The sequence below is a fragment of the Ictalurus furcatus genome, chromosome 4 (genome assembly GCF_023375685.1).
Source record: "Ictalurus furcatus strain D&B chromosome 4, Billie_1.0, whole genome shotgun sequence".
Taxonomy (NCBI): Eukaryota; Metazoa; Chordata; class Actinopteri; order Siluriformes; family Ictaluridae; genus Ictalurus; species Ictalurus furcatus.
The window spans coordinates 35,315,968-35,342,198 of record NC_071258.1 but is presented as its reverse complement, the minus strand read 5'-3'; the positions used below and the strand labels follow the sequence as shown (position 1 = coordinate 35,342,198).

Sequence of the window (26,231 nt, the reverse complement as noted above, 5' to 3'; positions counted from 1 at the left end):
ATGTCGGGGGAGTGTGAGGAACTCAGAAGATCTGAAATGAGTCATCAAGAGGAGCAGCACAAGATCCAAAGGTAAGCATGTAGAATGCAAAAATGTGATGTAATCTACTGATACCTTTGATTGTTCTAAATTTTAAAAAAGGAAATTTACATATACTAACCTAAATATTTATAAAGGATGTGTTAAAAGTTCTGAATCGAGGAGGGTCTGACTGAAATATTGTACTGAATTTAATGTTATTATTTTTTAAAGCAGTGTTTAAAAAATGTTTTAAAAAAAAAGTGAGCATTGTGAGACGCTTAATAAATGGTCAACAAATGGGACCAAATCTGAAAACTAGTAATGAACTAGCAACATACTGGTAACGGTTAAATGCGAGGGTTTTACATGTTATGATCAAATGTATGCTAGTAGGAAGTATACGAGTGTGTTTAAAAAAATAAAACTGTTAAACTGAAAGAACAGGTCCGGAAATCTCTGTGAACAGAACCAACAGAACCAAGACCAGTAGAGTTGCGTGATAAAGTCAGAGTAATGTAATAATTAATGACAATTTAAAAAAAGAGACCTTGAAATAGTATGAGAGTCATAATCTGTTTCTGTATGTTGATGTATTTACTTTTAAAACAGAAAGTCTCAAATAAAGTCTTTTTAGAGAAATCTCTTTCACTCGCTAACACACACACACACACACACACACACACACACACAAACTGCAGCCATCTTTCCACACACAGTGGATAGCTGTAGTGAGAATAACATGCAGGAAGCTGCAAATGTTTGATGATAACTAGCTGCTACTGTAGAGTGAAAGTCCAGGTTGTTTATGAGATGGGACAAACGTGTTCTAGAGAGCAACTGACTGGAATCAAATCAAAGCATCACAAGACACCAGGAGGCTTTAAAACAAATTTTATTTCCTGAGGACTTTACACAGTGTGAGGGGTTTAGCAGTTTATACAGTTTGAAGGGGTTTAGCACCCTGAGGTCCCCACAATTTACTACATTAACTGCTTAAGTACCTTTCTTTCTGTTCTTTAGTGGAATTAAGAAAAGGTAGAAACATTCCTCTTTCTTCTTCTCATTCAGTTCCCTGAACATCTTTAGAAATGACTCCAGACAGGAGAATTGATGTTAGCTTCAATATAATGTTATTTAGTGCTGAATTTACTTGATTTAATATTAATTAGTAAATCTTTAAATTACTGCTATCATATTCACAGCTCGTATGAACTGCTATGAAAATTTGTTCTAGTTGTAACACTATTTATAATAATCCCCTAATAATAATAATAGTAATATAATAATAATTCTCTTGTTAGGTGATTTACAGAACTGCACTCAGGAAGTCAGTGGGCAAAAGTTATATATGGCAGCATTATTGCTTTAGCAGCTGATTAATAATTATACAATCTGAGGGAGTCAGGAAGCATCCTGAGATCTGCATCACAGTGTTCGAATTGTTAAAGCAATTTTTCCTCTACTCTTTAGTGGAACTGTGGAAAGGTCAAATTCTCCCGTATCCAGCTGTGTGTCCTTTAAGAGTGACCGCTCACTGCCAACTCCTCCCGACTTTAAAGGTGGAACATCCTCTGTGGACAGGTATTCCTTTATCCTGCTCATTAAAATCACAGCCTCTCATTTGTTCCTATTCATATTTATTCATGTTCTTCCTATTCATAACATGAGATATGAGATGGTGTTAAATGAAGGAAGTTTTAGAAGTAGTCGAACATGTACTTTTAATGCATTATAATGCACTCCAGCACATAATTATCTACCTTGAAAGGCACCAGGAGTTTAGCAGGCCACGTGGCCACTAAATACCTCGATCACGTCATGATGTTCCGTCACTGGGACGTTGATGACACACTACTGTACCCCATTAGGCACTCTGGAGACTTTAAATAAAGCAGCAATGGACCAGTTATATCACTCTGGCATCTGATTTGGAACATGGATTTGATGAATTTCTCTCTAATGATATAGTTACACAACATAACTGACTGTGAAACTGTTACTACACTTTAGTAAATTTACTTTGGACAGCACCTCTCCCAAAAATATGTCTGTTTGCTAGCTGCACCACATCCAGGAGAGCCCCATGTGTTCTCCTCTCTAAAGCCGCTCATAATGGCGGTGTCTTGGCCTAAAGGAGCCAGCGGTTCTAATAAGCACTTAGTCATTAAAGCCCAGCACACTGTTAGGGTATTAAGCCTTTCTAACAGTAAGTGTACATTAGCATAGTTAGGACAGTGGTGTCTCAGTGCTCAAGACTCTAGACTACTGATCAGAAGGTTGAAAATATAAATCCCATACTGCCAAGATACCAAGCCCCTGAGAGTCCTTCAAGCAAGGTGTTTATTCTGCTCTGCTCCAGATGTGCAGTGTAATGACTGACTGCGCTCTGGACATGGCTCCTTTCAAATGAGGATATGTAAAGAAGTATGAAATTCTGTAGCTGTATTTACATAATGTCATCCTAAGATATAAATCACTATATTTATAGATAAAATATCTAAAACAACTTTTTCTTCGTTCTAGTGAAACTAAGGAAAGGCGTCTCTCACCTGTATCCAGCTGCGTGTCGTATAAGAGTGACCACTCAATGCAGCCTCCTCTCAAATTTAAAGATGGAACATCCTCTGTGGAAAGGTATTCCTCTCTTCTTCTCACTTATTCTTGTCTTGTGTCATGTAGGTTTAATATACTGTATGTGCTATGCCTACACGTGAGTGCAAAAGTTAGCACCCCTGTGGTTTCTGGGTAGAAAAGGACAAGTTTGTCAATAAGGGAATCTGCCAATAGCCCTTGGTAAACTCCAGGATAGAATAAAAACGAGCTGTACCCAGGCGTTCCAGAAGCTCGTCAGTACAAGGCGTGACTGAGCACTCAGTCTTGGGCTGTTCCAGCCACTGTAGGACAGCTTTATTTAATGCTAATAGCTAGCATTTTCACAATTCATCCTGAACCACTTTTCTTTTGTGTTCCTGTAAGCAGTACGGCTGGACACACACAAAGGGGGTGTGGTTAGAGGTCAGAGAAGTCTCAGTGTTGTGTTCCATTAGATCAGTGCAACACCCAAACCTAACCTAGTGTCCAAATTGCTCCATACGAGGATTAGAGATGGTGTCCAAATGGGTTCTGAGTGAGATCCACTGTTTTTGCACTGAGCCACAGCTCATCTCTCTCTGCCACCATCATTGCCAGAGCAACAGGAACCACCACTGTCTGAGGAAATTGTGGTGGTGAATCTACCATATTTATCCCCTCTCATAGCCGACTTCCCCAACCCAACATGTGACCTTGAAGGACTCTTGCTGCTTGTCAGTAATCATAAGTAATTAGGAGCTAGAGGTGAGAAGGTATACAAGTGCTTTATCTCCTGGTGCAAATTGTCCCAACTGGAAACACACATTATAGTGCCATTGCTGCCTTTCCTGTGCCCGAAGCCAGTTCTCCCATGATAAGAGCCGAGTGTGTGTGTGGAGTTTCAGGGGTTCAGATATCACAGCTGTGTGGATCAGAGCTGTAGGATGTGTGCTGAGGTTTAAAAAAAGGAATAATTTACAATGTTTGTTTATCCACAGAAACCAAAAACAGAAACCAAAAATCGACTGCAGAAATCAGATGGAGTCCATATTCAAGGTGTGTGTGTGTGTGTGTGTGTGTGTGTAATTAATATACACTCCTTTAGAAATTAAAAAGTAGATTAAAGTAATTTACAGTGAAGTTTATAGTAAACAGTTTACAGTTACAGCAGCATTATGTGTAATCAGACAAAAGTGCATTTCAGTCTGTTTTAAAGTTACAGCTTTACCTCTGACGTACAAAGTGCTGACACTGGAGACTCCTTCCATAAATGTTAAATAAACATCTCCTTACAGAAAACTTTACTATATTAACAATTACTCATATTTTTAAAATCTATTTATGTGGAGCGTTCTCCGTACAAGTCCCTGTAAATCAGCTGTTACTATAGAAACATATTAGAATGAGAAAATGAATCCAGTTAACACCTTCTGACCAATCAGAATCCAGAATTCACCAGCAATGTGGTGTAAAATCATATAACAGATTATGTAGCATTTTTATTGATTTATTTAGTAATTTGATGTTATTGTGTTGTTTAAATCAGGAGCTGGAGCACAAAGTCATCACTCTGTTGAAGAATGAGCTGAACAGGTTCAAGAAGCTACTGAGTGCTGATTTCCCAGCATGCTCTGAGGAGGAGGAGGAGGAGGAGGACCTGCACTGTTTCAGAGAGGGTGTGCTGAAGATCACACTGCACATCCTGAAGAACATGAAGCAGAAAGATCTCGCTCACACACTGCAGATCAGTAAGAGCTTTGGATTATTACAATATTCTATCACTTTAAATTACACACTGGGCCACTGGTCTATATTTTCATACTGATTTTTATCCTAATGAATACAGTTTTTTAATCAAATAAATGACCCAGAGATAATCCTAATGTTTTGGTTCTTTTACATCATATTTATGTATTTATTAGGAATGAATTCCAGTTTGTGACTAATATTGATCTTCACACTGTGGATAGTATCCATACATTACAATAATGACCATCACATTTTTCCTGTTTGTTAGAGCTGGCCTCTGTGTATCAGCGGAAGCTCAAATCCAGACTTCTAGATAAATGTAAAAGAATTAATGAAGGAATCTCACAGCATGGGACATCAACACTTCTGAATCAGATCTACACAGAGCTCTACGTCACAGAGGGTGGGAGTGGAGACGTCAATAAAGAACATGAGGTGAGACAGATTGAGACAGCGTCCAGGAGACCAGCAGCAGAGGAGACACCCATCAAATGTAATGATCTCTTTAAAGACAAGTCCATCAGAAGTGTGCTGACTAAAGGAGTAGCTGGAATTGGAAAAACAGTCTCTGTGCAGAAGTTCATTCTGGACTGGGCTGAAGGGAAAGAGAATCAGGACGTCACCTTCATGTTTCCACTTCCCTTTAGAGAGCTGAATTTGGTGAAGCAGGGGACCTTCAGTCTGATGAGCCTTCTTCATCAGTTTTTCCCTGACATTAAGGACTTGGAAGTAATAGACAGTGACACCTACAAAGTCCTGTTCATCTTTGATGGTCTGGATGAGTGTCGACTTCCTCTAAATTTCCAGAAGAATGAGATGTTGTGTGATGTGACAGAGTCAGTCTCAGTGGATGTGCTGCTGACAAACCTCATCAAGGGGAATCTGCTTCCCTCTGCTCACCTCTGGATAACCACTCGACCAGCAGCAGCCAATCAGATCCCTCCTGAGTGTGTAGCCCAGGTAACAGAGGTACGAGGGTTCAGTGATCCTCAGAAAGAGGAGTACTTCAGTAAGAGGATCAGTGATCGGAGCCTGTCCAATAAAATCATCTCACACATGAAGTCTTCCAGAAGCCTCTACATCATGTGTCACATCCCAGTCTTCTGCTGGATCTCAGCCACTGTTCTAGAGAGAATGTTGGGTGAAGCAGAGATTGGAGAGATCCCCAAGACTCTGACTCAAATGTTCACACACTTCCTGATCTTTCAGATCAAACACAAGGACCAAAAGTACCATCAGAAATGTGACCTTGACATTCCCCAGGCCAGAGAGAGTATCCTGGCACTGGGAAAACTGGCTTTCCAACAGCTGGAGAAAGGAAACCTGATGTTCTACGAGGAAGACCTGAGAGAGTGTGGCATTGATGTCAGAGAAGTGGCAGTGTACTCAGGAGTGTGTACCCAAATCTTCAGGACAGAGTCTGGACTCCACCTGGGGAAGATGTTCAGCTTTGTGCATCTGAGTGTTCAGGAGTTTTTGGCTGCATTATATGCATTTCTCTGCTTCCTTGACAAAAACCCAACAAAAGAACAAACCACTGATCTTTCTGGTCTTTTCAACAGATCAGAAATGTCTGACTTCCTCAAGAGTGCAGTGGATCAGGCCTTACAGAGTGACAACGGACACTTGGACCTTTTCCTCCGCTTCCTTCTGGGCCTCTCAGTGGAGTCTAATCAGGAGCTCATTCGAGGTCTGCTGACACACAAAGGAAACAGCTCTGACTGTCAGAAGGACATAGTTGAGTACATCAAGTTCAAGTTTGAACACAATCCATCTCCAGAGAGATCCATCAATCTGTTCTACTGTCTGAACGAGTTACATGATGATTCACTAGTGAAAGAGATCCAAAGCTACATGAGCTCAGGACGTCTCTCTGAAGCTGAACTCTCACCTGCTCAGTGGTCTGCTCTGGTCTTTGTGTTGCTGACATCAGAGGAGGATCTGGAAGTGTTTGAGCTACAGAAGTTCATAAAGTCAGATGAATGCTTTAAGAGACTGCTACCAGTCGTCCGGGAAGCCACAAGAGTTCTGTAAGTAAAAGCTGTTTCTCTATTAAACTCAGTGTTTAAGAATGAGAGGAGCTGTTCTGACTGGATTTCACAGCAGTACGCCTAACTACTCTTTATAATTTATTCATCCTAAATAGGGGTGCGTTGTTACTGATACTGGTACCGATACCAACATCTGATACATTTTCTGATGTGACATTTTCTCCTTTCAGGCTCAGTGAGTGTAACCTGACGGAGAGAAGCTGCTCGGCTTTACACACAGTTCTCAGCTCAGAATCCTCCAAGCTGACTGAGGTGGATCTCAGCAGTAATCCTCTGGAGGACTCAGGAGTGAAGCTGCTTTGTGCTGGACTGAAGAGTCCAAACTGTAACCTGGAGAAACTGAGGTCAGTTCATCTCTCCTGTTGAGAGAGAGAGAATGTTTGTACATTATACAACATCTCTAGCTTTACTTGTTGCAGAGCTGCCAACATTACTAACAAGAAACTCACAGCAGGAAAAACAGAATATGATGGGGGTCGGTGCTAAGTGCATGAACTATAAAAATGTATCTGCAGAAGTGGAATAATAAGCAAGGATTTATTTTGTCCTTCGTTTAGACTTTCAGACTGCAGTATAACAGAGGAAGGATACGCTGCTCTGGCTGAAGCTCTGAAATCATCACACCTGATAGAGCTGGATCTCAGAGGGAACGACCCTGGAGCATCAGGAGTGAAGCTGCTCACTGATGTACTACAGGATCCACACTGTACACTGGAGACACTGAGGTGAGCAAATTATACATAACAAATACGTTATTATCATTATTATTGTGAAGAAAATATTCATGAAAATGTGTTCATGATTGTGTCACCATTAAATATTAAATATGTTTATAATTTAGATGTTACGCAAGTACGTGTGTGGTAAATAGGATCTGAATCTGGCCTGCAGCCTCGTTTCATTTGATCCACATAAACTAATAAAATACTGAAACGGCCTGTAACACACTACTGCTCAACACTGTGACACTATTCAGAATTCACAGCAGACCTGTAGTGTAGCGACTGCCATTGTACAGCGTGCACTGACTCCTGTCACAGAGCTGAAACACAGATTACAATCAACACCTGTGTGCTGCTCTTTATATCATTCACACTCGCGTCTAACAACCAGTCGTGTGTTGTGTGGCAGTGATGTGACCTGAAATTCATTTCTGAGAGATGAGGAAATATACAAGATAAAACCATGATTGTTTTTCTAATCTGTACAGTTAAATTGGTAACATTACTGTAAAATACATTTTCTTATCATAGCAGCTGCTATCCAATAAAATGTGATAAAGAAAGGAATGCATTTATAGAAACATTTTATACAATCAGTATAAAAGTTAATACCTAATAGTGTGCACACTTTAATAGTTTCTTTCTTTTCTTTAGCCCTTCTTTTCCTTACAAATATCATATTCTATTATTTTACAGTCTAGGTTATCTGTGGTAATTGACAGAACATGTTAAATAAGTAAAAGAATATATAAAGACTTCAGTTACGGTCCTTCAGGGTCTCACAAAAATACTGATGTGGCCCGGGCACAGTTTGAGCCTGACCCCCGACCTACACCTGTAGGTGTAACTGTATTGTGTGTTTTCTCTGCAGTCTGTTGAAAAGTGAGGCAGAGGAAGCGTGTGCTTCTTTAACTGAAGTTCTGGGTCCAAACCCTTTACTGCAGAGAGAACTGGATCTGAGTGGGAAAATATCTGGAGACTCAGGAGTGAAGCAGCTCTCTGCTCTACTGAAGGATCCACACTGCAGACCTGAGAGACTCAGGTGTGTGTTCTGATTTCTGCACCTAATCTTCTTCTCTTTGGCAGTAGTAGCAAAGGAGGTGGAATGACATCACTTTAAACATATTTATAATATTCAGGAACGGATTAGTCATCATCAGAGTAGTTAGGTTTGTGGTTTTTGTTTGTGTAATGTTCTTCCCAGTTTGGTCACCTTCCAGTTCTAACCCACCAGATAGACACATCTCCCCTATCACATGACAGCTTAGCTAGTTTCAGGCTAACAGGTGGCACCTCCCAGATACGTGAAGCCAACCACATCTTTTCAAACTGCTGCTCATGCTGCGTCATAAGGCAGCGTAACACACTCAGAGGAAAGTGCTATCTGCCCTCTTCTGCATACAAGACCTCACAAATGCCCACGATTGGCTAGTGTCACTGTGATTGACAGGGGAGAGACAGTATGCCCCTCCCATCCTGAGAGCATGGCTAGTTTTGTTCCTTTGGCTCCCGTCCACAGATGGCTGTGGCATTACAGAGGTTCAATCTCTCAGTCTCGTGGTGTTAGGGCGAGCGCTTTTCCTGTTGCACCACACAGGAGCCCATGTTACTGTTTTTAAACTAAACATTTCTCCTCTTTCTCCAGACTTTCAGACTGTAATATTAAACAGGAAGGATACGCTGCTCTGGCTGAAGCTCTGAAATCAAACCCCTCATCACACCTGATAGAGCTGGACCTCAGAGGGAACGACCCTGGAGACTCAGGAATGAAGCAGCTCAGGAATTTAATAAATGATCCAAAATGTAAAATGAAGACACTGAGGTGAGTTTTTTTCCCAGAATTTGTAAAATCCAGCCTTAAATTCTGAGTAATTTCTGTTGATTAGTAACACTGGTCAGACTGCTTCAGTTTCTCTGTTTACACCACTGTATAGCTGATCAGTACATATCTCTGAAGAACAAACACTTTGCCACGTGTACATTACATACAGTACAATTCTTTTCTACTAATCCTCCACTGCCCCAAGTGCACTACACACGTACACGCTTACATGGACTTTTAATATTTTTTAATTACTTCATTTTATTCCAATATTAATTCCAATTATAAACCGAAGTAAGATATTTTAAGCAAGAAAAGTGCTGAAGTAAGTGTACTAATGTTTAGGAGTAGTGTTAGACTATTTCCACCATTGTGGACTGGACATTTACTAAATAAAAGTACCACTGCATTGGTGTAAATATAATTAGTGTTAGCATTTCTCTGTTCTTTCTCTCTCTACAGGTTGCTGAAAAGTCCTGATGCACAGAAAGCTTATGATCATCTGAGTGAAGTTCTGGGTATAAACCCGATACTGCAGACGGATCTGGATCTGAGTGGGAAAATAGAAGGAGACTCAGGAGTAGAGCAACTCTCTGCTTTACTGAAGGATCCACACTGCAGACCTGAAAAACTTCAGTAAGGAATTGAATGATGTATAAATCTGTGCTGAATGGTTTGTCTTTAGGTTATCAATCATTCATCTAGTGTCCATGTCTTTTTCAGTAGTGATGAGTAGTTTGAGGAGAAAAGACCTCCCTCTGCTACAGAACTGCTAAAGAAAAACCCACAGTTAAGTGTGATTAATTGTGCTTTCAGGCTCAGTGAGTGTAATCTGACAGAGAAAGGATGTTCAGCTCTGCTCACAGCTCTCAGATCAGAATCCTCCACCCTGAGGGAGCTGAATCTGAGTGAGAACAGGATTCAGGATTCAGGAGTGAAGCTGCTCTCTGCAGAACTGAAGAATAAAGACTGTAAACTGGAGACTGTGAGGTAACGTCTAATACACACTTCATCCGTTATCCAGACGCTGTGATAGATCCACTTTAATGCAGCAGCAGGGTCATGCGTGAACTATCTTATCTATTAGTTGTGAGATTGTTTCACAAGAGCCTCGTTTAAAAATACCACGTTCTTACTGTTTTTACAGCAGGTGCTACATGAGCAGTTACAATAGCAGGCTGATGGCTGGCATAGCAGATCACTAACAGCCTTCTACAACACACACATTAGCTAGAAATCTTTACTAAAAGCAGAAATGAATAGCAGTGATGGACAGAGAAGTGAACTGAATAAAGAGGTCTCAGTGTGGAAAACTGTCGTGTAATGACAGACACGTAATTACATGTAACACTCCTACAGTTATCTAAATTATGTACATCTTTTATTGTTGTTGTTTGTTTGTTTGTTTGTTTGTTTTAGTTATGTTCATTTTTTTGTGATGCGAGTGTAGAGGAGTTTGTGTTAGTTTAGTGTGTGCAGGTGTGTATTTTTATTCTGTTCCTGTGCACACAGGGGCACTCTGCAAGTCCCGCACATACACAGTGTTTGTCAGGGATTCCCTTGTTTCCTTCTTCCTGAAAGTGAAGACATGTAACTGATACTTATTGTTTAAGTAATTATCTATTACTAAAAAAAATAATGTATAACTGATAAACTAAACTAAACTAAATAATTACCCATAAATTTATTTACATGTCCTGAGACAGATCTGTGACTTCACAGAAATCCTCTTCATCTGTTCGTACACAGACACTGGAGCGCCGGAGTCACACTACATGGGTGTATTTGGGAGTCACACTACATGGGTGTATTTGGGAGTCACACTACATGGGTGTATTTGGAACTCACACTACATGGGTGTATTTGGGAGTCACACTACATGGGTATATTTGGGAGTCACACTACATGGGTGTATTTGGGAGTCACACTACATGGGTGTATTTGGGAGTCACACTACATGGGTGTATTTGGAACTCACACTACATGGGTGTATTTGGGAGTCACACTACATGGGTGTATTTGGGAGTCACACTACATGGGTGTATTTGGGAGTCACACTACGTGGGTGTATTTGGGACTCACACTACATGGGTATATTTGGGAGTCACACTACATGGGTGTATTTGGGAGTCACACTACATGGGTGTATTTGGGATTGGCAGTGAACAAAAGTCTCAGATTTCAGACACAAAATGAATTATAATGATGTGCTGTTATGGTTTTATCATAATGTTTTCATCATGTTTTCTCCAGACATTGGAAAAAATCTAAATCAGAAAATTATCAGAACAGTTTTCTAGTGTAGAAAATTATTTTAACCATCAAAAATTAGCAAAATTGTAATTTGTTTTTATTTACTCACATTTATTTTTTGCCCAGAATGAGAGAGCTTTTGTACATAAAAAATCAAGACATTTATTTGTACTTTTATCCTCTTAGACTTTCAGACTGCAGTATAACAGAGGAAGGATACGCTGCTCTGGCTGAAGCTCTGAAATCATCACACCTGATAGAGCTGGATCTCAGAGGGAACGACCCTGGAGCATCAGGAGTGAAGCTGCTCACTGATGTACTACAGGATCCACACTGTACACTGGAGACACTGAGGTGAACAGCTATTATCAATTCATTTCTAATATACATCATTTATAATATACATATCGGGCTCGACAGCTTATGTTATATCTTATTGTCATGTTGGACATCCTCGTTTATTAATAATCTGTTATTGACTACAGTGATGGATGTAATATTTAAATGGCTCTGGTATACTGAAGGTTTCTGTGCTTAAAACATGAACAAACTTTATAACATATTCAATAAGCTTTTCAAAATGATTGTGCAGTACCATAAAATAATTAGGAATCTTAAAGTCATGATGTAGTATTAGTAATATTAATATTAGTATGTAATAAAAGTCAGTTTTGTTACATTTCCATTACAGTTTTTTGATGCATCTCATCTGCCTTTTATCAGCATTTATACTTGCGGTGTAATAATGCATGTAAATGAACTAAGCTTCAGTTTCATTTGTTTGTATGCTAAAAGTGAATTATAAAAGAACTCTAACTCTAAATTTTAAAGTGTGGTGTTTCCACCTTGTCAGTAAAAATGACGAAACTGCTGGTTAGTTTTAAGAAACCCAGTGTTTGGAATGAGCCAGAGCGGTCTGCTGCTATATTTTAGTTGCAGAAATGGAATTAATAGCAGGTTAACAGTAAATTTGTGCACCACTATGCATTACAGCAATATTATACTTACCTGCATACAGACATTAAAATAAAATGTAATTCAGTGATCGATGAACCATGTTTCATGCAAAAGAAGTCACGGTCTGTAGCAGTCAGCAATGTGAAATTTCTATAAGACTTCTTTATGTATTTTATTTTATTGGTAGCATCAAGGGTCTGGTGAGAATTACTTCTGATTGGAAGACTCAAAATAAATCTCATTTCAACAACAATTTGAACCATAAACTATAAACTCAACAAATAGGAGCATGTACATGTGATTTTAGTTAACCAATGATTGGTTTTCAAACACACCATATCTTTTCAGCTGTAACGTTGTAAAGGTCGTAACGTCCCCATACCTGATCATGCATGCATGTCCTGATTTAAAGTGAGTTTACACTAAAAATATTCTTGTTTTTTCTCTGCAGGTTGTTGAAAAGTCCTGCTGCACAGGAAGGCTATGAGTTACTTTATAGAGTTCTGAATAAGAACCCCTTGCTGCAGAGAGAACTCGATGTGAGTGAGAAAATAAACGGAGACTCTGAGGTGAAGCAGCTCTCTGCTCTACTGCAGGATTCACACTGCAGACCTGAGATACTCAAGTTAGTTTTCATCAGTTATTCCCTTACATTTTACATTTAAAATAATAGATAAAATGGATATAAAATAGTTAAAATACTTCTCTTACTTGTTGTCTTTCTGTAAACAGGGTAAATAACGTCAGGATGAGAAATGAAGGTTGTGCTGCTCTGGCATCAGCGCTGAGTTTAAACCCCTCACACCTGAGACAGCTGGAGCTGAGTGGGAATACACTGAGAGGATCAGGAATGAAGGAGCTCTGTGGTGTGCTGAAGAATCAACAATTCAAACTGCTGAAACTGGGGTTATTTCATCACTTAAAATAAAACTAATAGTGTCCGAAAGAAGAGCAGAGGTCTTTAAGAAGACTTTAAGAAGACATTCTGACAGTATATGTATAGTGTTACTGTTTGAAATGACCAAATTTATGTATTATTATCATTATTATTATTATTAATACAGTAAATTCTATTTAATCACCTGCAAACACCAGATGCAGCTACAAAAAGTAACGGAAAACCTTCTAGAAATGTTATAAACACTGGTCACAAACTATCAGTTAATCTGCTCCAGATAAGCTCCAGATAAATTCTACGTGAATAAAACTTGTTACGCGCATGTCATTTACAAACAAGTTTATGTGCTTCATTAGTTATGAAGGGTTTCTGGAAATTAAATGAAAGAACATTCTCATGAACAAGTTAACAAAGCATTATGAACATTTCCCAAAACCCACCCGAGAATGATGAACTTTCTTCTCCTTCTCCAGACTTTCAGACTGTAATATAACAGAGAAAGGATACACTGCTCTGGCTAAAGCTCTGAAGTCAAACCGCTCATCACACCTGATAAACCTGGACCTCAGAGGGAACGACCCTGGAGACTCAGGAATGACGGAGATTAGGAGTTTGATGAATGATACAGAATGTAAACTGACACTGAGGTGAGCGCTTTCCCCCAGTACATGTAAAATACAGCCTTAATTCTGAGTAATTAGTAAAGTTTTACTGTTTAGTTTTCCACCATGGAGCAAACAATTACTGAAAAGTACCACTGCACTGGTGTAAATATAATTAGTGTTAGCATTTCTCTGTTCTTTCTCTCTCTACAGGTTGCTGAAAAGTCCTGATGCACAGAAAGCTTATGATCATCTGAGTGAAGTTCTGGGTATAAACCCGATACTGCAGACGGATCTGGATCTGAGTGGGAAAATAGAAGGAGACTCAGGAGTAGAGCAACTCTCTGCTTTACTGAAGGATCTACTGAAGGATCCACACTGCAGACCTGAAAAACTTCAGTAAGGAATTGAATGATGTATAAATCTGTGCTGAATGGTTTGTCTTTAGGTTATCAATCATTCATCTAGTGTCCATGTCTTTTTCAGTAGTGATGAGTAGTTTGAGGAGAAAAGACCTCCCTCTGCTACAGAACTGCTAAAGAAAAACCCACAGTTAAGTGTGATTAATTGTGCTTTCAGGCTCAGTGAGTGTAATCTGACAGAGAAAGGATGTTCAGCTCTGCTCACAGCTCTCAGATCAGAATCCTCCACCCTGAGGGAGCTGAATCTGAGTAAGAACAGGATTCAGGATTCAGGAGTGAAGCTGCTCTCTGCAGTACTGAAGAATAAAGACTGTAAACTGGAGACTGTGAGGAAACGTCTAATACACACTTCATGCGTTATCCAGACACGTAATTACATGTAACACTCCTACAGTTATCTAAATTATGTACATCTTTTATTGTTGTTGTTTGTTTGTTTGTTTGTTTGTTTGTTTTAGTTATGTTCATTTTTTTGTGATGCGAGTGTAGAGGAGTTTGTGTTAGTTTAGTGTGTGCAGGTGTGTATTTTTATTCTGTTCCTGTGCACACAGGGGCACTCTGCAAGTCCCGCACATACACAGTGTTTGTCAGGGATTCCCTTGTTTCCTTCTCCCTGAAAGTGAAGACATGTAACTGATACTTATTGTTTAAGTAATTATCTATTACTAAAAAAATAATGTATAACTGATAAACTAAACTAAACTAAATAATTACCCATAAATTTATTTACATGTCCTGAGACAGATCTGTGACTTCACAGAAATCCTCTTCATCTGTTCGTACACAGACACTGGAGCGCCGGAGTCACACTACATGGGTGTATTTGGGAGTCACACTACATGGGTGTATTTGGGAGTCGCACTACATGGGTGTATTTGGGAGTCACACTACATGGGTGTATTTGGGAGTCACACTACATGGGTGTATTTGGGAGTCACACTACATGGGTGTATTTGGGAGTCACACTACATGGGTGTATTTGGGAGTCACACTACGTGGGTGTATTTGGGAGTCACACTACGTGGGTGTATTTGGGAGTCACACTACATGGGTGTATTTGGGAGTCACACTACATGGGTGTATTTGGGAGTCGCACTACATGGGTGTATTTGGGATTGGCAGTGAACAAAAGTCTCAGATTTCAGACACAAAATGAATTATAATGATGTGCTGTTATGGTTTTATCATAATGTTTTCATCATGTTTTCTCCAGACATTGGAAAAAATCTAAATCAGAAAATTATCAGAACAGTTTTCTAGTGTAGAAAATTATTTTAATCATCAAAAATGAGCAAAATTATCATTTGTTTTTATTTACTCACATTTATTTTTTGCCCAGAATGAGAGAGCTTTTGTACATAAAAAAATCAAGATAATTATTTGTACTTTTATCCTCTTAGACTTTCAGACTGCAGTATAACAGAGGAAGGATACGCTGCTCTGGCTGAAGCTCTGAAATCATCACACCTGATAGAGCTGGATCTCAGAGGGAACGACCCTGGAGCATCAGGAGTGAAGCTGCTCACTGATGTACTACAGGATCCACACTGTACACTGGAGACACTGAGGTGAGAAAAAAGATCTAGATAACCATAAACAGCTATATTTCTATCACTTTAGCATTTAGCATTAGAAAATGATTAATTCTGCTGAATGGTTTAATTTGAATGATTTGATGTCACTATATCACACTGTAATGTTAAGTGGGTTTGCTGATTATCCAGGAAACAGCGCTGGATAGAGTTTTGTGCTTGAACAGTTATAAACAGTAAGAGTAAAGACTGATAATGAATATTTTATTAAGAAATGAGGATTAGTGTGCACTGATTGTGTAACAGATATAGCTGGATAAGGATACACACTGAAAACACAAACTGAAGCACAGCTAAAGCACATAACAATCAGTTCCTTATTGCTCTCATTACACAGTTATTAACCTGCTGATATCATTTTTCTCTACAGGTTGTTGAAAAGTGCTGATGCAGAGGAAGCCTACAAGTGTCTTACTAACATTTTCAGAAGAAACCCCTTACTGCACACGGAGCTGGATCTGAACAACAACACACCTGAACACGTCAAAGTGAAGCATCTCTCGGCTCTGCTGCAGGATCCACATTACAGACTGCAGAAACTTACGTAAGGAACAACTATAAACATGTAGATCTGTATTTCCATGCATTATTGTAATTAGCTGGTGTGTGGAGTGTGTCATTAACAGAGAGCACAATGGCCAACCTCAGCGTGTGAAACATTATTAGCAATATGATTATTAAGAGAGTGTGAGCTGCTGTGAATTGAAGCGTCCATGTGCGAGTGTCGTTCTGTCTGTGCACTCTCAGCAGGATCACATGATCACACTTCACTTTCACTCGCTCCATAAACTACTCACTGAAGATGAGAGTTAACATAGTTTTTCTTTCTCCATTTTCAAATACATTTCTTGGAAGCACCTTTTTTGTGGACGGGAGACCAATGTGCAGAGAAAAAATACATTTTCTAAAACATCTATATACTGTATGTGTGGGCGGGGCCTTGGAGTAGGGTAGGATGTAAGTATAGCCCTATTTGGATGGGATTAGATGTACATGAGGTCCTGGGGTAATTTCCTCTTTTACAGGAGCTCCTCTGTGACTTTATTTCCGTCCGGATCGGCCATGTCAGTGTTTCTCCCCGCCCCCCCACCCAATGTTAATTATAACACTAATAATCTTTTAGCAGCTTAATATTCTTCAGTCATTTATAATTCATTTAGAAAGACTTTCTGAATATGTATTAATATATTTAAATGATTATAAATATTATTATAAAACTACAGTGTATTAGGTACATACAGTGGGTTCAGAAAGTATTAAGGAAATATGTACATTCTAAATGGATTACTAATAACCCAATAACCCATAATGACTAACTCAGACTTGAACCCCACAGAACACACATTATACATGTAGATTTCATTTTTAATAAGGCACTAGTTATCTTTTCTTCTCTCCCTCCGCAGATTACGGAACAGTGTAAGTGGGAAATCCTGCACTGATTTGGTTTCAGCTCTCTGTACAAATCCATCACACATCAGAGAGCTGGATCTGAGTTGGAGTAAACTAGGAGACTCAGGAGTGGAGAAGCTCTGTGATCTACTGAAGAAACACGAGTGTAAACTGGAGACACTGCGGTGAGTAACTCAGTGATGTGATGAAACAGCTTTATAATAAAAAGCACTAACCAGAACAAAGCTCTTACCAGTCCTAGCTAGTAATGTCTAACTAACGTGTCTAACTTGCTCTCTAGATTAGATTTATTATCAGTAATAAAGATTAAAATATAGAAAGACACTAAATCTGCTTTTCCCGACTCCTGATCTGAGTTTCTTTTCATTCTCAGTGCTTTATATCGGAGTTTAAACCAGAAAACAAACCGCAAGACAACAAATCTTCTAACAGTGACATACATTGTCTCTGCACTACTAAAGTGATAATGTCTGATCTGCAGTGACTGACACGTAATCAGCACTAATCCCTGACAGACACTAATCACTCTTTTTGGGAAGGAAAACATCTCGTCAATTTAGATTAGTCTAATATTACCCAAATTATTTTTACATTTTATTTACATTTACTTCAGCCTTATAGCCTTCATACTTACATCTTACAAATAAAATCACAGCAACTAACCAAAAATACTGTAAACATTTAAACTTAATCAGACCTACACTTCCTCCTCTGAGTAAGTAACTTTCTCTTTATCTGGAATCAGGAGACGGTACTGGGATATAAAAAACATTTCTCCTGAGTGTGATGTTTTTCCAGAAGAAAATACACTAGCGCACTAGATCCTACATTCATCTGCACATAGAAGCTGGAAAATTCTGTCAAATACGTGTAGAATACACTGGAGTTAATATCACACACACACACACACACACACACACACACACACACACACACACACACACACAGAGACAGAGAGAAATCAGTGCAGTGATTGTGAAGTTCATATTCAGTAGTGGAGAATGCAGGACTCAGAAACACATGTAGTGCTACAGAGAGCTGCGTGACTCTGACAGAACGACTAAATAACATCAGAATAAGAAAATCCCATGATTCAGACACGCCCCCTTGTGCTTCAGACACGCCCCCTGTGTTTCAGACACACCCCCTTGTGAGTCACACCAGTAACAGCTTAAGCATGTTTCATTTTCTTACATTATATTTGATGTTGTGTTTTTACGTTTCTAAGAGTGTGAACTGATCACGTAAACACCAGCATTAAGGTGTGATTATTGTAGGGGAGAGCGGGGAACGACGTAACGCAGGGCGAAATGTAACATGGACTTTTTATGTTATTACACAAGGTCGAGCAGCGTGTACTTCTGACCACATCACCACATTTACGAGTGACGATCTGCAGCAAAGTTTCTCCTTGTTCTCATCAAATCTGTGTCAAAAAGGGTTTTATTTTGGTTTCTGAGCTGTGTGTAAATTACAGACTCCGACCTTATATTACTTTAATCTCCATCTTCTTGCCTACAACGCAGCGACAACGCAGCTTGCCTGTAACGCTTTACTTGGCTGTAAGTGTGTGTGTGTGTGTGTGTGTGTGTGTGTGTGTGTGTGTGTGTGTGTGTGTGTGTGTGTGTGTGTGTGTGTGAAATGGGTCCGCTAAAAAAACAAAAAATGGAGAGAGACTTTAAAACAGGTATTTAGCGCAGACAGAGATCTTATGTAGGTCTGCAGTTGCGAGTGTACTTTATCTAACGTCTGCTTCCTGTTAATATTTTTACCGGACATTGTGTCCGACAATTTTTTATTTTATCCGACATTTTGAATTTTGAAATGAAATATTTTCATCAATTAAAAATGGAAGCCTAAGGCACATATTCAGGCAGTGCTTTTTTCTGTATTGAAATCGTATCGTATTTAAATGTTGTATATTGTTAAACCCCTAATGGTTATAATTATTATTTCAGTTATCACCCAGCCCTATGAGTCTGGTAAAAACCAGAAGAAAGAATATAAGATAGAAGAACAGAAACCAGAGATTTAGAAATGTGTTCGTGTTCTTACTTCAGTCATTTCTATATCCTTTCTTTCTCTAATGTTGGAATAAACACTGTTTCCTTTTCTGCAGATTATGGAGGAGTGTAAATGAGAAATCCTGCACTGATTTGGCTTCAGCTCTCTGTACAAATCCATCACACATCAGAGAGCTGGATCCGAGTTGGTGTAAACTAGGAGACTCAGGAGTGGAGAAGCTCTGTGATCTACTGAAGAAACACGAGTGTAAACTGGAGACACTGGGGTGAGTAACTCAGTGATGTGATGAAACAGCTTTATAATAAAAAGCACTAACCAGAACAAAGCTCTTACCAGTCCTAGCTAGTAATGTCTAACTAACGTGTCTAATTGCTCTCTAGATTAGATTTATTATCAGTAATAAAGATTAAATAAAGATGTATTTGAACTCTGGTGATGAGGAGGATGTGGGATTAGGAACAAGTAGTGAGAGAGATACAGTAGTTATAGCATTGAGGTGCTTTGCACTACTGGGAAGTCTATTTCATTTATTTATTTTATTTATTTCATTTCATTTATTTATTTTATTTGTTTGTTTGTTTGTTTGTTTACCTTTTAAATTATTTATTCATTTTCATACGATACATTTACATTTATGAACAAGTGCACTACCTCAAGAAGTTTTCATTAATGTGAAAATATACCTCGTTGTCATGTTATAGCCCTGTTATAGTTATCTTTTAATCAAAATCTAACATTTTATGCCCTTAATGTTGTGGGAATTTTCCCCGCGGTATGGAATATCGATATTTTTTAAAGTATTGTATCGAAGTTGGAAACTCCAGGATCGTGACAGCACTACTCTGCACTACTAAAGTGATAATGTCTGATCTGCAGTGACTGACACGTAATCAGCACTAATCCCTGACAGACACTAATCACTCTTTTTGGGAAGGAAACATCTCGTCAATTTAGATTAGGCTAATATTACCCAAAATTTACTACATAATTATAGTCTTCATATTTACATCTTACAAATAAAAACACAGCAGCTGACTAAAAATACTGTAAGTGATGAATCCAGTGATTGGTGAAGGCTATAAATACATTTGCAGGTGGAGATTTTTAACATAATAACAAAGTCGACTATTCGTCATAAAATATCACTTGTATCATGTGAGGTGTAATAAACATTTAAACTTAATCAGACCTGCACTTCCTCCTCTGAATAAGAATAAGAAAAGCCCCACGCTTCATATGTTTCATTTTCTTACATTATACTTAATGTTTTGTTTTACGCTTCTAAGAGTTAGAACATAAACACAGTCATTAAATTTTAATTATTGTCCTTTTATAATCTCAAATATTTTCATCACTTAAAAATGGAAGCCTAAGGCACATATTCAGGCAGTGCTTTTTTCTGTATTGAAATCGTATCGTATTTAAATGTTGTATATTGTTAAACCCCTAATGGTTATAATTATTATTTCAGTTATCACCCAGCCCTATGAGTCTGGTAAAAACCAGAAGAAAGAATATAAGATAGAAAAACAGAAACCAGAGATTTAGAAATGTGTTAGTGTTCTTACTTCAGTCATTTCTATATCCTTTCTTTCTCTAATGTTGGAATAAACACTGTTTCCTTTTCTGCAGATTATGTAACAGTGTAAATGAGAAATCCTGCACTGATTTGGCTTCAGCTCTCTGTACAAATCCATCACACATCAGAGAGCTGGATCTGAGTCTGTGTGAACTAGGAGATTCAGGAGTGGAGAAGCTCTGTGATCTACTGAAGAAACACGAGTGTAAACTGGAGAAACTGTGGTGAGTAACTCAGTGATGAAACACACTGAATGAAGCTTTATAATGATGCAGGATTACACTTTAGAGTTGTCTTTCACAGACCGTACACAGATCTTTATAATACACAATAACAATGTAGACAAGTACTTTACTATTATATTTCTGCATCTCATTGTTACATACATGCCTACATCATCATTATTTAATCCTGTGAGGTAAAGAAACTAAAAACTTTTCTCTCTGCAGGTTAATAAAGTGCAGTATAACAGATAGAGGCTGTGCTGCTCTGACTGCAGCTCTGAAGTTAAACTCCTCACATCTGAAAGATCTGCATCTGAGAGATAATAAACTGGGAAATTCAGTCACACAACTCGAGGAGTTACTGAAGCGTTCAGGAGGACAGATACGGTCAGTAAACTTAACACACAGTACAGAATGTGTAGTTTCTGTAGAATATAATGTAAGTGTAAGAGTGTTGTGTAAGAGTAATGTAAATGGAAATCAGCAGCATGTTGGTAATCGTACTGACAGAAGCACACAGAATATACCTTCAGTATTTAGGATCAGAATTAAACCCAACAGTAACTCGTCACTGCATGCTAATAGCTTTCTGAGGATCTGATTTAATAGAAGTGCACTTTGACCTGATCTGATTCTGTTCTACACAGAAATACCACTGCACTTCTAATCTCATCCTTCATGTTTATTCTACTTTTATGCCATATTTCTTGTGTTTATGTAGTTGAACTATTGAGATATGATTTTAATAATAAAGTACAGATATACTATAGCTTCTGGCTAAGAGAAATGATGTTTTCATTTTACAGATATAATAAATCCACGAGTGAAACGGATCTTCACAGTAGTACTAGACGCACCAGAGAGGAAGCAGCGTGTACAAGCACTCCCACCTCCAAAAACAAATAGTACTAGATCACACTTTCTATACAGTACACAACATACAAAAAGGAGAGATGAGTGTACATTCAGATGTTTATCTTCCTCCTCAAGACAGTAAACTATACAGTTATTGTTAGAGATTTAACACATGAATATGTCTGTATGTTAATGATGTGTGTATACAGTGTAACGCATTTAAAAGTAAGAAGTGGTCACATGTTCATAATCACATTTAATGTGTGTAAACTTGTTAAAATGACACGTGCAGTATGTGGAACACGTGAAACATGCCCTTTGCACATGGGAAACATTTGTTTTTGGAACACTTTCATGGTTTAATGTGTGAATCCCATGTAAATTCCCATGTGATACCCGTGTGATTACATGTAAGACACAAGGGGGTGTGTACAATACAAAATAGTCTTTGTACTTGCATTTTTTTATAAAACATTTTAAATAACAGCTACACATTGAGTAAGCAGTAATTTACCAAGCCAAACAGCACCATGTTCTTCTGTAAGGTCTATGCTCATATTTCCTGCAGTAAAGACATTGAAACAAATGGATTCAAATTGAGCTTTTATTTTTTATTGTAGTTGAGTTTATTTGTTTATTTGTGTGTGTTTGTGTGTGTGTTGTCTCAGTCCTCTGCTGCGTCTCCTCCAGCAGGCTCCCCGTTTTGGGTTTGAAAGACAAAATGAAAGATTATCTCAGTACGAACACCAGTCTATTCTGTCAAAGTAAAGGTTCTTTTCTTTTCTATCTGTATTTCAGATTTGGTTCTGTTATTTTCAAATGATGACTGGTCTACACATTCAGAGTCAAATATATAAACAAGCACAGATCCTGTGCAAACCCTAGAACACATCCTAAACTGGATTCTATGAATTATGCAATCATCAGTATCTTGGTATACACAGTATCTATAGGTTCTGATATTTACTGTACCTTTCTGCTCGTGTCATGGTGTCTTTTAATTTTTGTGCCATGCAGGCCTTGATCTCAGTGTCTCCGATAACTCTGGGAACTTTTTTACATGGTCTGTAAGAAATTAAATGAACTTCTACTAAATTTACAAACAAGATTGGATTCAGATGCCAAAGAGGCCTAATTCATTCATATTGTGTAATACAGGTGTCCATGTTTGACCCATGAGTGTATTATTTTATTTACAATGGCTTATGACCTAACTTTGCATTGAGGAAGGTAATGAAATGGTAGCACTTTACAATAAGGTTTCATTTGTTAATATTAGTTAACAAACTAACAATGAACAATACTTCTACAACATTTATTCATCTTAGTTCGTTCATTTCCATATTTACTAATACATTCTTAAAATCAAAAAGTTGTATCTGCTAACATTAGTTAATGCACTATGAACTAACATGAACAATCAACAATTGTATTTTTATTAAGTAACATTAACAACGATTAATAAATGCTGTAAAGATAATATAGGTCATGTTAGCTAGTGCATTAACTAATGTTAACGAACGGGACCTTATTGTAGTGTTACTAATGAAATAATTGAAAAAGAGTGTCATTTTGTGTGTGATAACAAGCTGATACAACAGCATTATGCCCGTCCCTAACAACATTCTGGCATGCTTACCAATTACTAGATTCACTTTGCCTTGGTCAAGGCTCTATCTTTTCTCCATGACAATCCCCCTTTTTTCCTGAAACGGAGCACGTCGCATCTCCTCCACAGTGAAGATGAAGTCCATCAAAGTCCTGGTGAGTTTCTTTTAGCCCTCACACCTTTGGGCATAATCCAAGGCGACTGGATTCATGAAGTCAGTGACAGACTTTTTCTGCAAAGATGAAAAAAATATTAGAATACATCCATTTACTCCTAGAATGCCAAAAAAGTCCAGAGGTGTGGCATTGGGTAGCAAGAAACAGCTGTGGTGTCAACAAGTTATAATTTTATTACATAGAAAATTTAAAAGCTTGGAAGTCCAAGCTTTTAATCCTCAAATATCAGTTAAGTCTCAAGTATTAATAGGCAAGTTAGTCCCAGTGAACTTGAAGTCAAATAAATTCATCACTACATTTTTATACCAAGTCTTTCTATTTTTACTTAGATAAATGCACAAATGAAATCGCTTCTCCTGACTATGTAAATGATCCCTTTATCTCTCCTGTTTGGTCAAGAAGAGGGGCTGGGTGGCTAGAAGTCAGCACTGGGTGGTTGGGGGCAGACTGATCTGCCTGTATTACATCTTTAATAGATGTTCTGATTATATCTGCAATCCCTACAATCAAATCAAAGGGAGGAAGGAATATTTCATTAGTCAAAGTTGCCAGATGAGTTGTGACTGGAGCTGCAACTACTAGTCACTAAAATCAATAATAATCATTTATTAAAATAATGAACAACGAATTTCATTATGGATTAGTTGGGTCTGTGATGTCACTGTGAATAACCCCAGTCAGTGACGTCACTTCACAACGGTGAAAAACGCATTTCTATGAATAAAACCCATCTGAAAAACAGCGGAGGTCACAGAGTGAGCGGGAAAAGTGCACGATCTAGGTTGTCCAAGACATGAGAATGTTTTATATTAAGTGTTCAAACAATCTGGTAAGTGTATTAACGTGGTTTGTCGTATCAGACGCTGCGACAAATGCGTGTGCTGTTTAATGTGTTCCAGACATGTTTTCTTCAGCACAGAAATGACATTTTTACCTTTATATCCTTATCTGTAAATGTTAGAAATTCACACCAGTATTTCCATTTGAAGACCACAATGATAAAACGATCAGAGTCACAAAACTGTATTTTTGGAGTTGTTCATCCACGGCTGTGGATTGAGCATTGAAGAATGATCTCATAAATGTACTTGGATGATAGAAAGATCAGAGTCACAGAATTTTCCATTTAAAATAAAGCCATGCTATGGAAAAATGATCACAGTCCAGTCACATGACCGAAATCAGTCAATAGGCTTTGAGTAATGACGGACGTCCAGCTGAGTGAATTTCATTGTTAACTTACTGTCAAATTTCTTCAACATATCTCTAGTAATTGCTCTAATATTAATATAATAATAACTAATAATTAATAAATATTAATAATTAATATTCAAGTTGAGATTGATGTATAATGTATATTCTGTGAGTCTTCAGTATTTATTGTGATACATATACATATATATATTTTTTTTCAGTGATGTTGATGCTCAGTTCAGTATAAAGATAAAAGATCTTGCACGAAAGAAAGATCAGAGTCCACGTAAGCATTTCTTCATGCTTCAATTGACAATGTAAACAATAATGGCTGATAACTTTTGGTGTCTTCATAAAGACTATGAATGGGTCTAGTGAACATATCAAGATTTTCTCTGTTCTCAACTATTATGACATAAGAAGGTTCTGAACTTTTAAATTTAAATTCTGGAATTCAAGCACAATGTGACCCTGATTGTTTTATCATTGGTGCCTTCATTTTACATAAAGGCTTGTGCGGACAGCACGATGCTTAAAGGTCTGTAGAACTTTAGTGGTATCTTGGGTTGTCCTGGATGGGATATAAGCCCAAAATCTGTGCTGTCGCCCATGTCGCCGAGCTCTCATTGAAAATGAATGGAATGGTTTCGCTTTGTCGCTGGATTTCACTCGCTGTGTGAACAGGGTTTAGAGATGTTGGGGTTTTATTATGGAGAAAGCTACACAACCCAAGATACTGCCAGAGGGACATAAATCTTCAAAGCTAGCCTTGGTGTTGGGGTATCTGATCTTTGGCAATGTCACGGTACCTGGTAGGAGGCAAGCGCGGGCCGAGGATAAGCAGATAGGAGAGCGAGTCGTGAAGCGTGGAGCACAAAGTCCGAGGCAAACACAATAATCCAAAACGTAAATCCAGAATCGTAGTTGAGAACGAGGCGGAAGTTCCAAAACCAATGAAGATACAATGTTCGTAGAGAGCGTGGTAACAAGCCAACGTAGAGAAAACTTTAGCGCTACTTCGCGCTGCGTTGTTGTTAATAGGGTCTTAAATAACCTTGGGTGGCGAGCAGGTGTTTGCACTCAGTATTCCGGTGAACTTGAGCGCGGGTGTGGCTGGGATGTGTAGTCCGCGCCGGCACAGCGGCCGCAAGTTCGCCATGGCGTAACAGGCAAACATTACTAAAGACAGAAAGATGAGAGTGAAGTACTGTCTATATGGGGGAAAGGTGTAAAAGGTCAGCAGTTATGATGAGTATGAGTAAGACTGAATAGTAACACGTGCACCACCCAAAAATGTTTCAAGTTGTACACATACACTCAGGTGTATAAAAACATCACGATAAATATCTGACACGCAACAAATTATGTAAGGAATAATTGACGACAGGTCGTGGGATTATTAGAGAAATAATAAGGTGGTAATATGGCCGTTACACCTCGGTGTGCATTTTATTCTAATAATTCAACAGACCGGAGTCGATTATTCCACTTATACT

General features: G+C 38.4%; 2 protein-coding genes across 2 annotated transcripts; both read left to right on the top strand.

Moving 5' to 3' along the window:
- On the top strand, positions 1-16,116 carry LOC128606307 (NACHT, LRR and PYD domains-containing protein 12). The gene is made up of 17 exons (XM_053622342.1): positions 1-71; positions 1,492-1,602; positions 2,701-2,731; positions 4,139-4,340; positions 4,610-4,758; positions 5,650-6,371; positions 6,563-6,736; positions 8,760-8,936; positions 9,399-9,490; positions 9,704-9,926; positions 11,376-11,543; positions 12,598-12,771; positions 12,879-13,052; positions 13,518-13,691; positions 13,860-14,045; positions 14,226-15,636; positions 16,031-16,116. The coding sequence occupies exons 1-16, from the start codon at positions 1-3 to the stop codon at positions 14,449-14,451; spliced, it is 3,054 nt and encodes a 1,017-aa protein (XP_053478317.1). The 3' UTR covers positions 14,452-15,636; positions 16,031-16,116.
- Positions 15,409-22,791, top strand: LOC128606306 (NACHT, LRR and PYD domains-containing protein 12). Its single transcript, XM_053622341.1, has 6 exons — positions 15,409-15,422; positions 16,031-16,204; positions 17,067-17,237; positions 20,731-20,901; positions 21,127-21,288; positions 21,708-22,791. The coding sequence occupies exons 1-6, from the start codon at positions 15,409-15,411 to the stop codon at positions 21,805-21,807; spliced, it is 792 nt and encodes a 263-aa protein (XP_053478316.1). The 3' UTR covers positions 21,808-22,791.
- Positions 22,792-26,231: the final 3,440 nt, after the last annotated feature.

Excerpts from the sequence above, each read along its gene's own strand:
- LOC128606307 (XM_053622342.1), top strand. The coding sequence starts at position 1 with ATGTCGGGGGAGTGTGAGGAACTCAGAAGATCTGAAATGAGTCATCAA. Across the intron at positions 8,937-9,398 it reads TGTAAAATGAAGACACTGAG|GTTGCTGAAAAGTCCTGATG; the intron begins GTGAGTTTTTTT and ends CTCTCTCTACAG. Across the intron at positions 14,046-14,225 it reads TGCAGACCTGAAAAACTTCA|GCTCAGTGAGTGTAATCTGA; the intron begins GTAAGGAATTGA and ends TTGTGCTTTCAG.
- LOC128606306 (XM_053622341.1), top strand. Across the intron at positions 16,205-17,066 it reads TACAGACTGCAGAAACTTAC|ATTACGGAACAGTGTAAGTG; the intron begins GTAAGGAACAAC and ends CTCCCTCCGCAG. Across the intron at positions 21,289-21,707 it reads CGTTCAGGAGGACAGATACG|ATATAATAAATCCACGAGTG; the intron begins GTCAGTAAACTT and ends TTCATTTTACAG.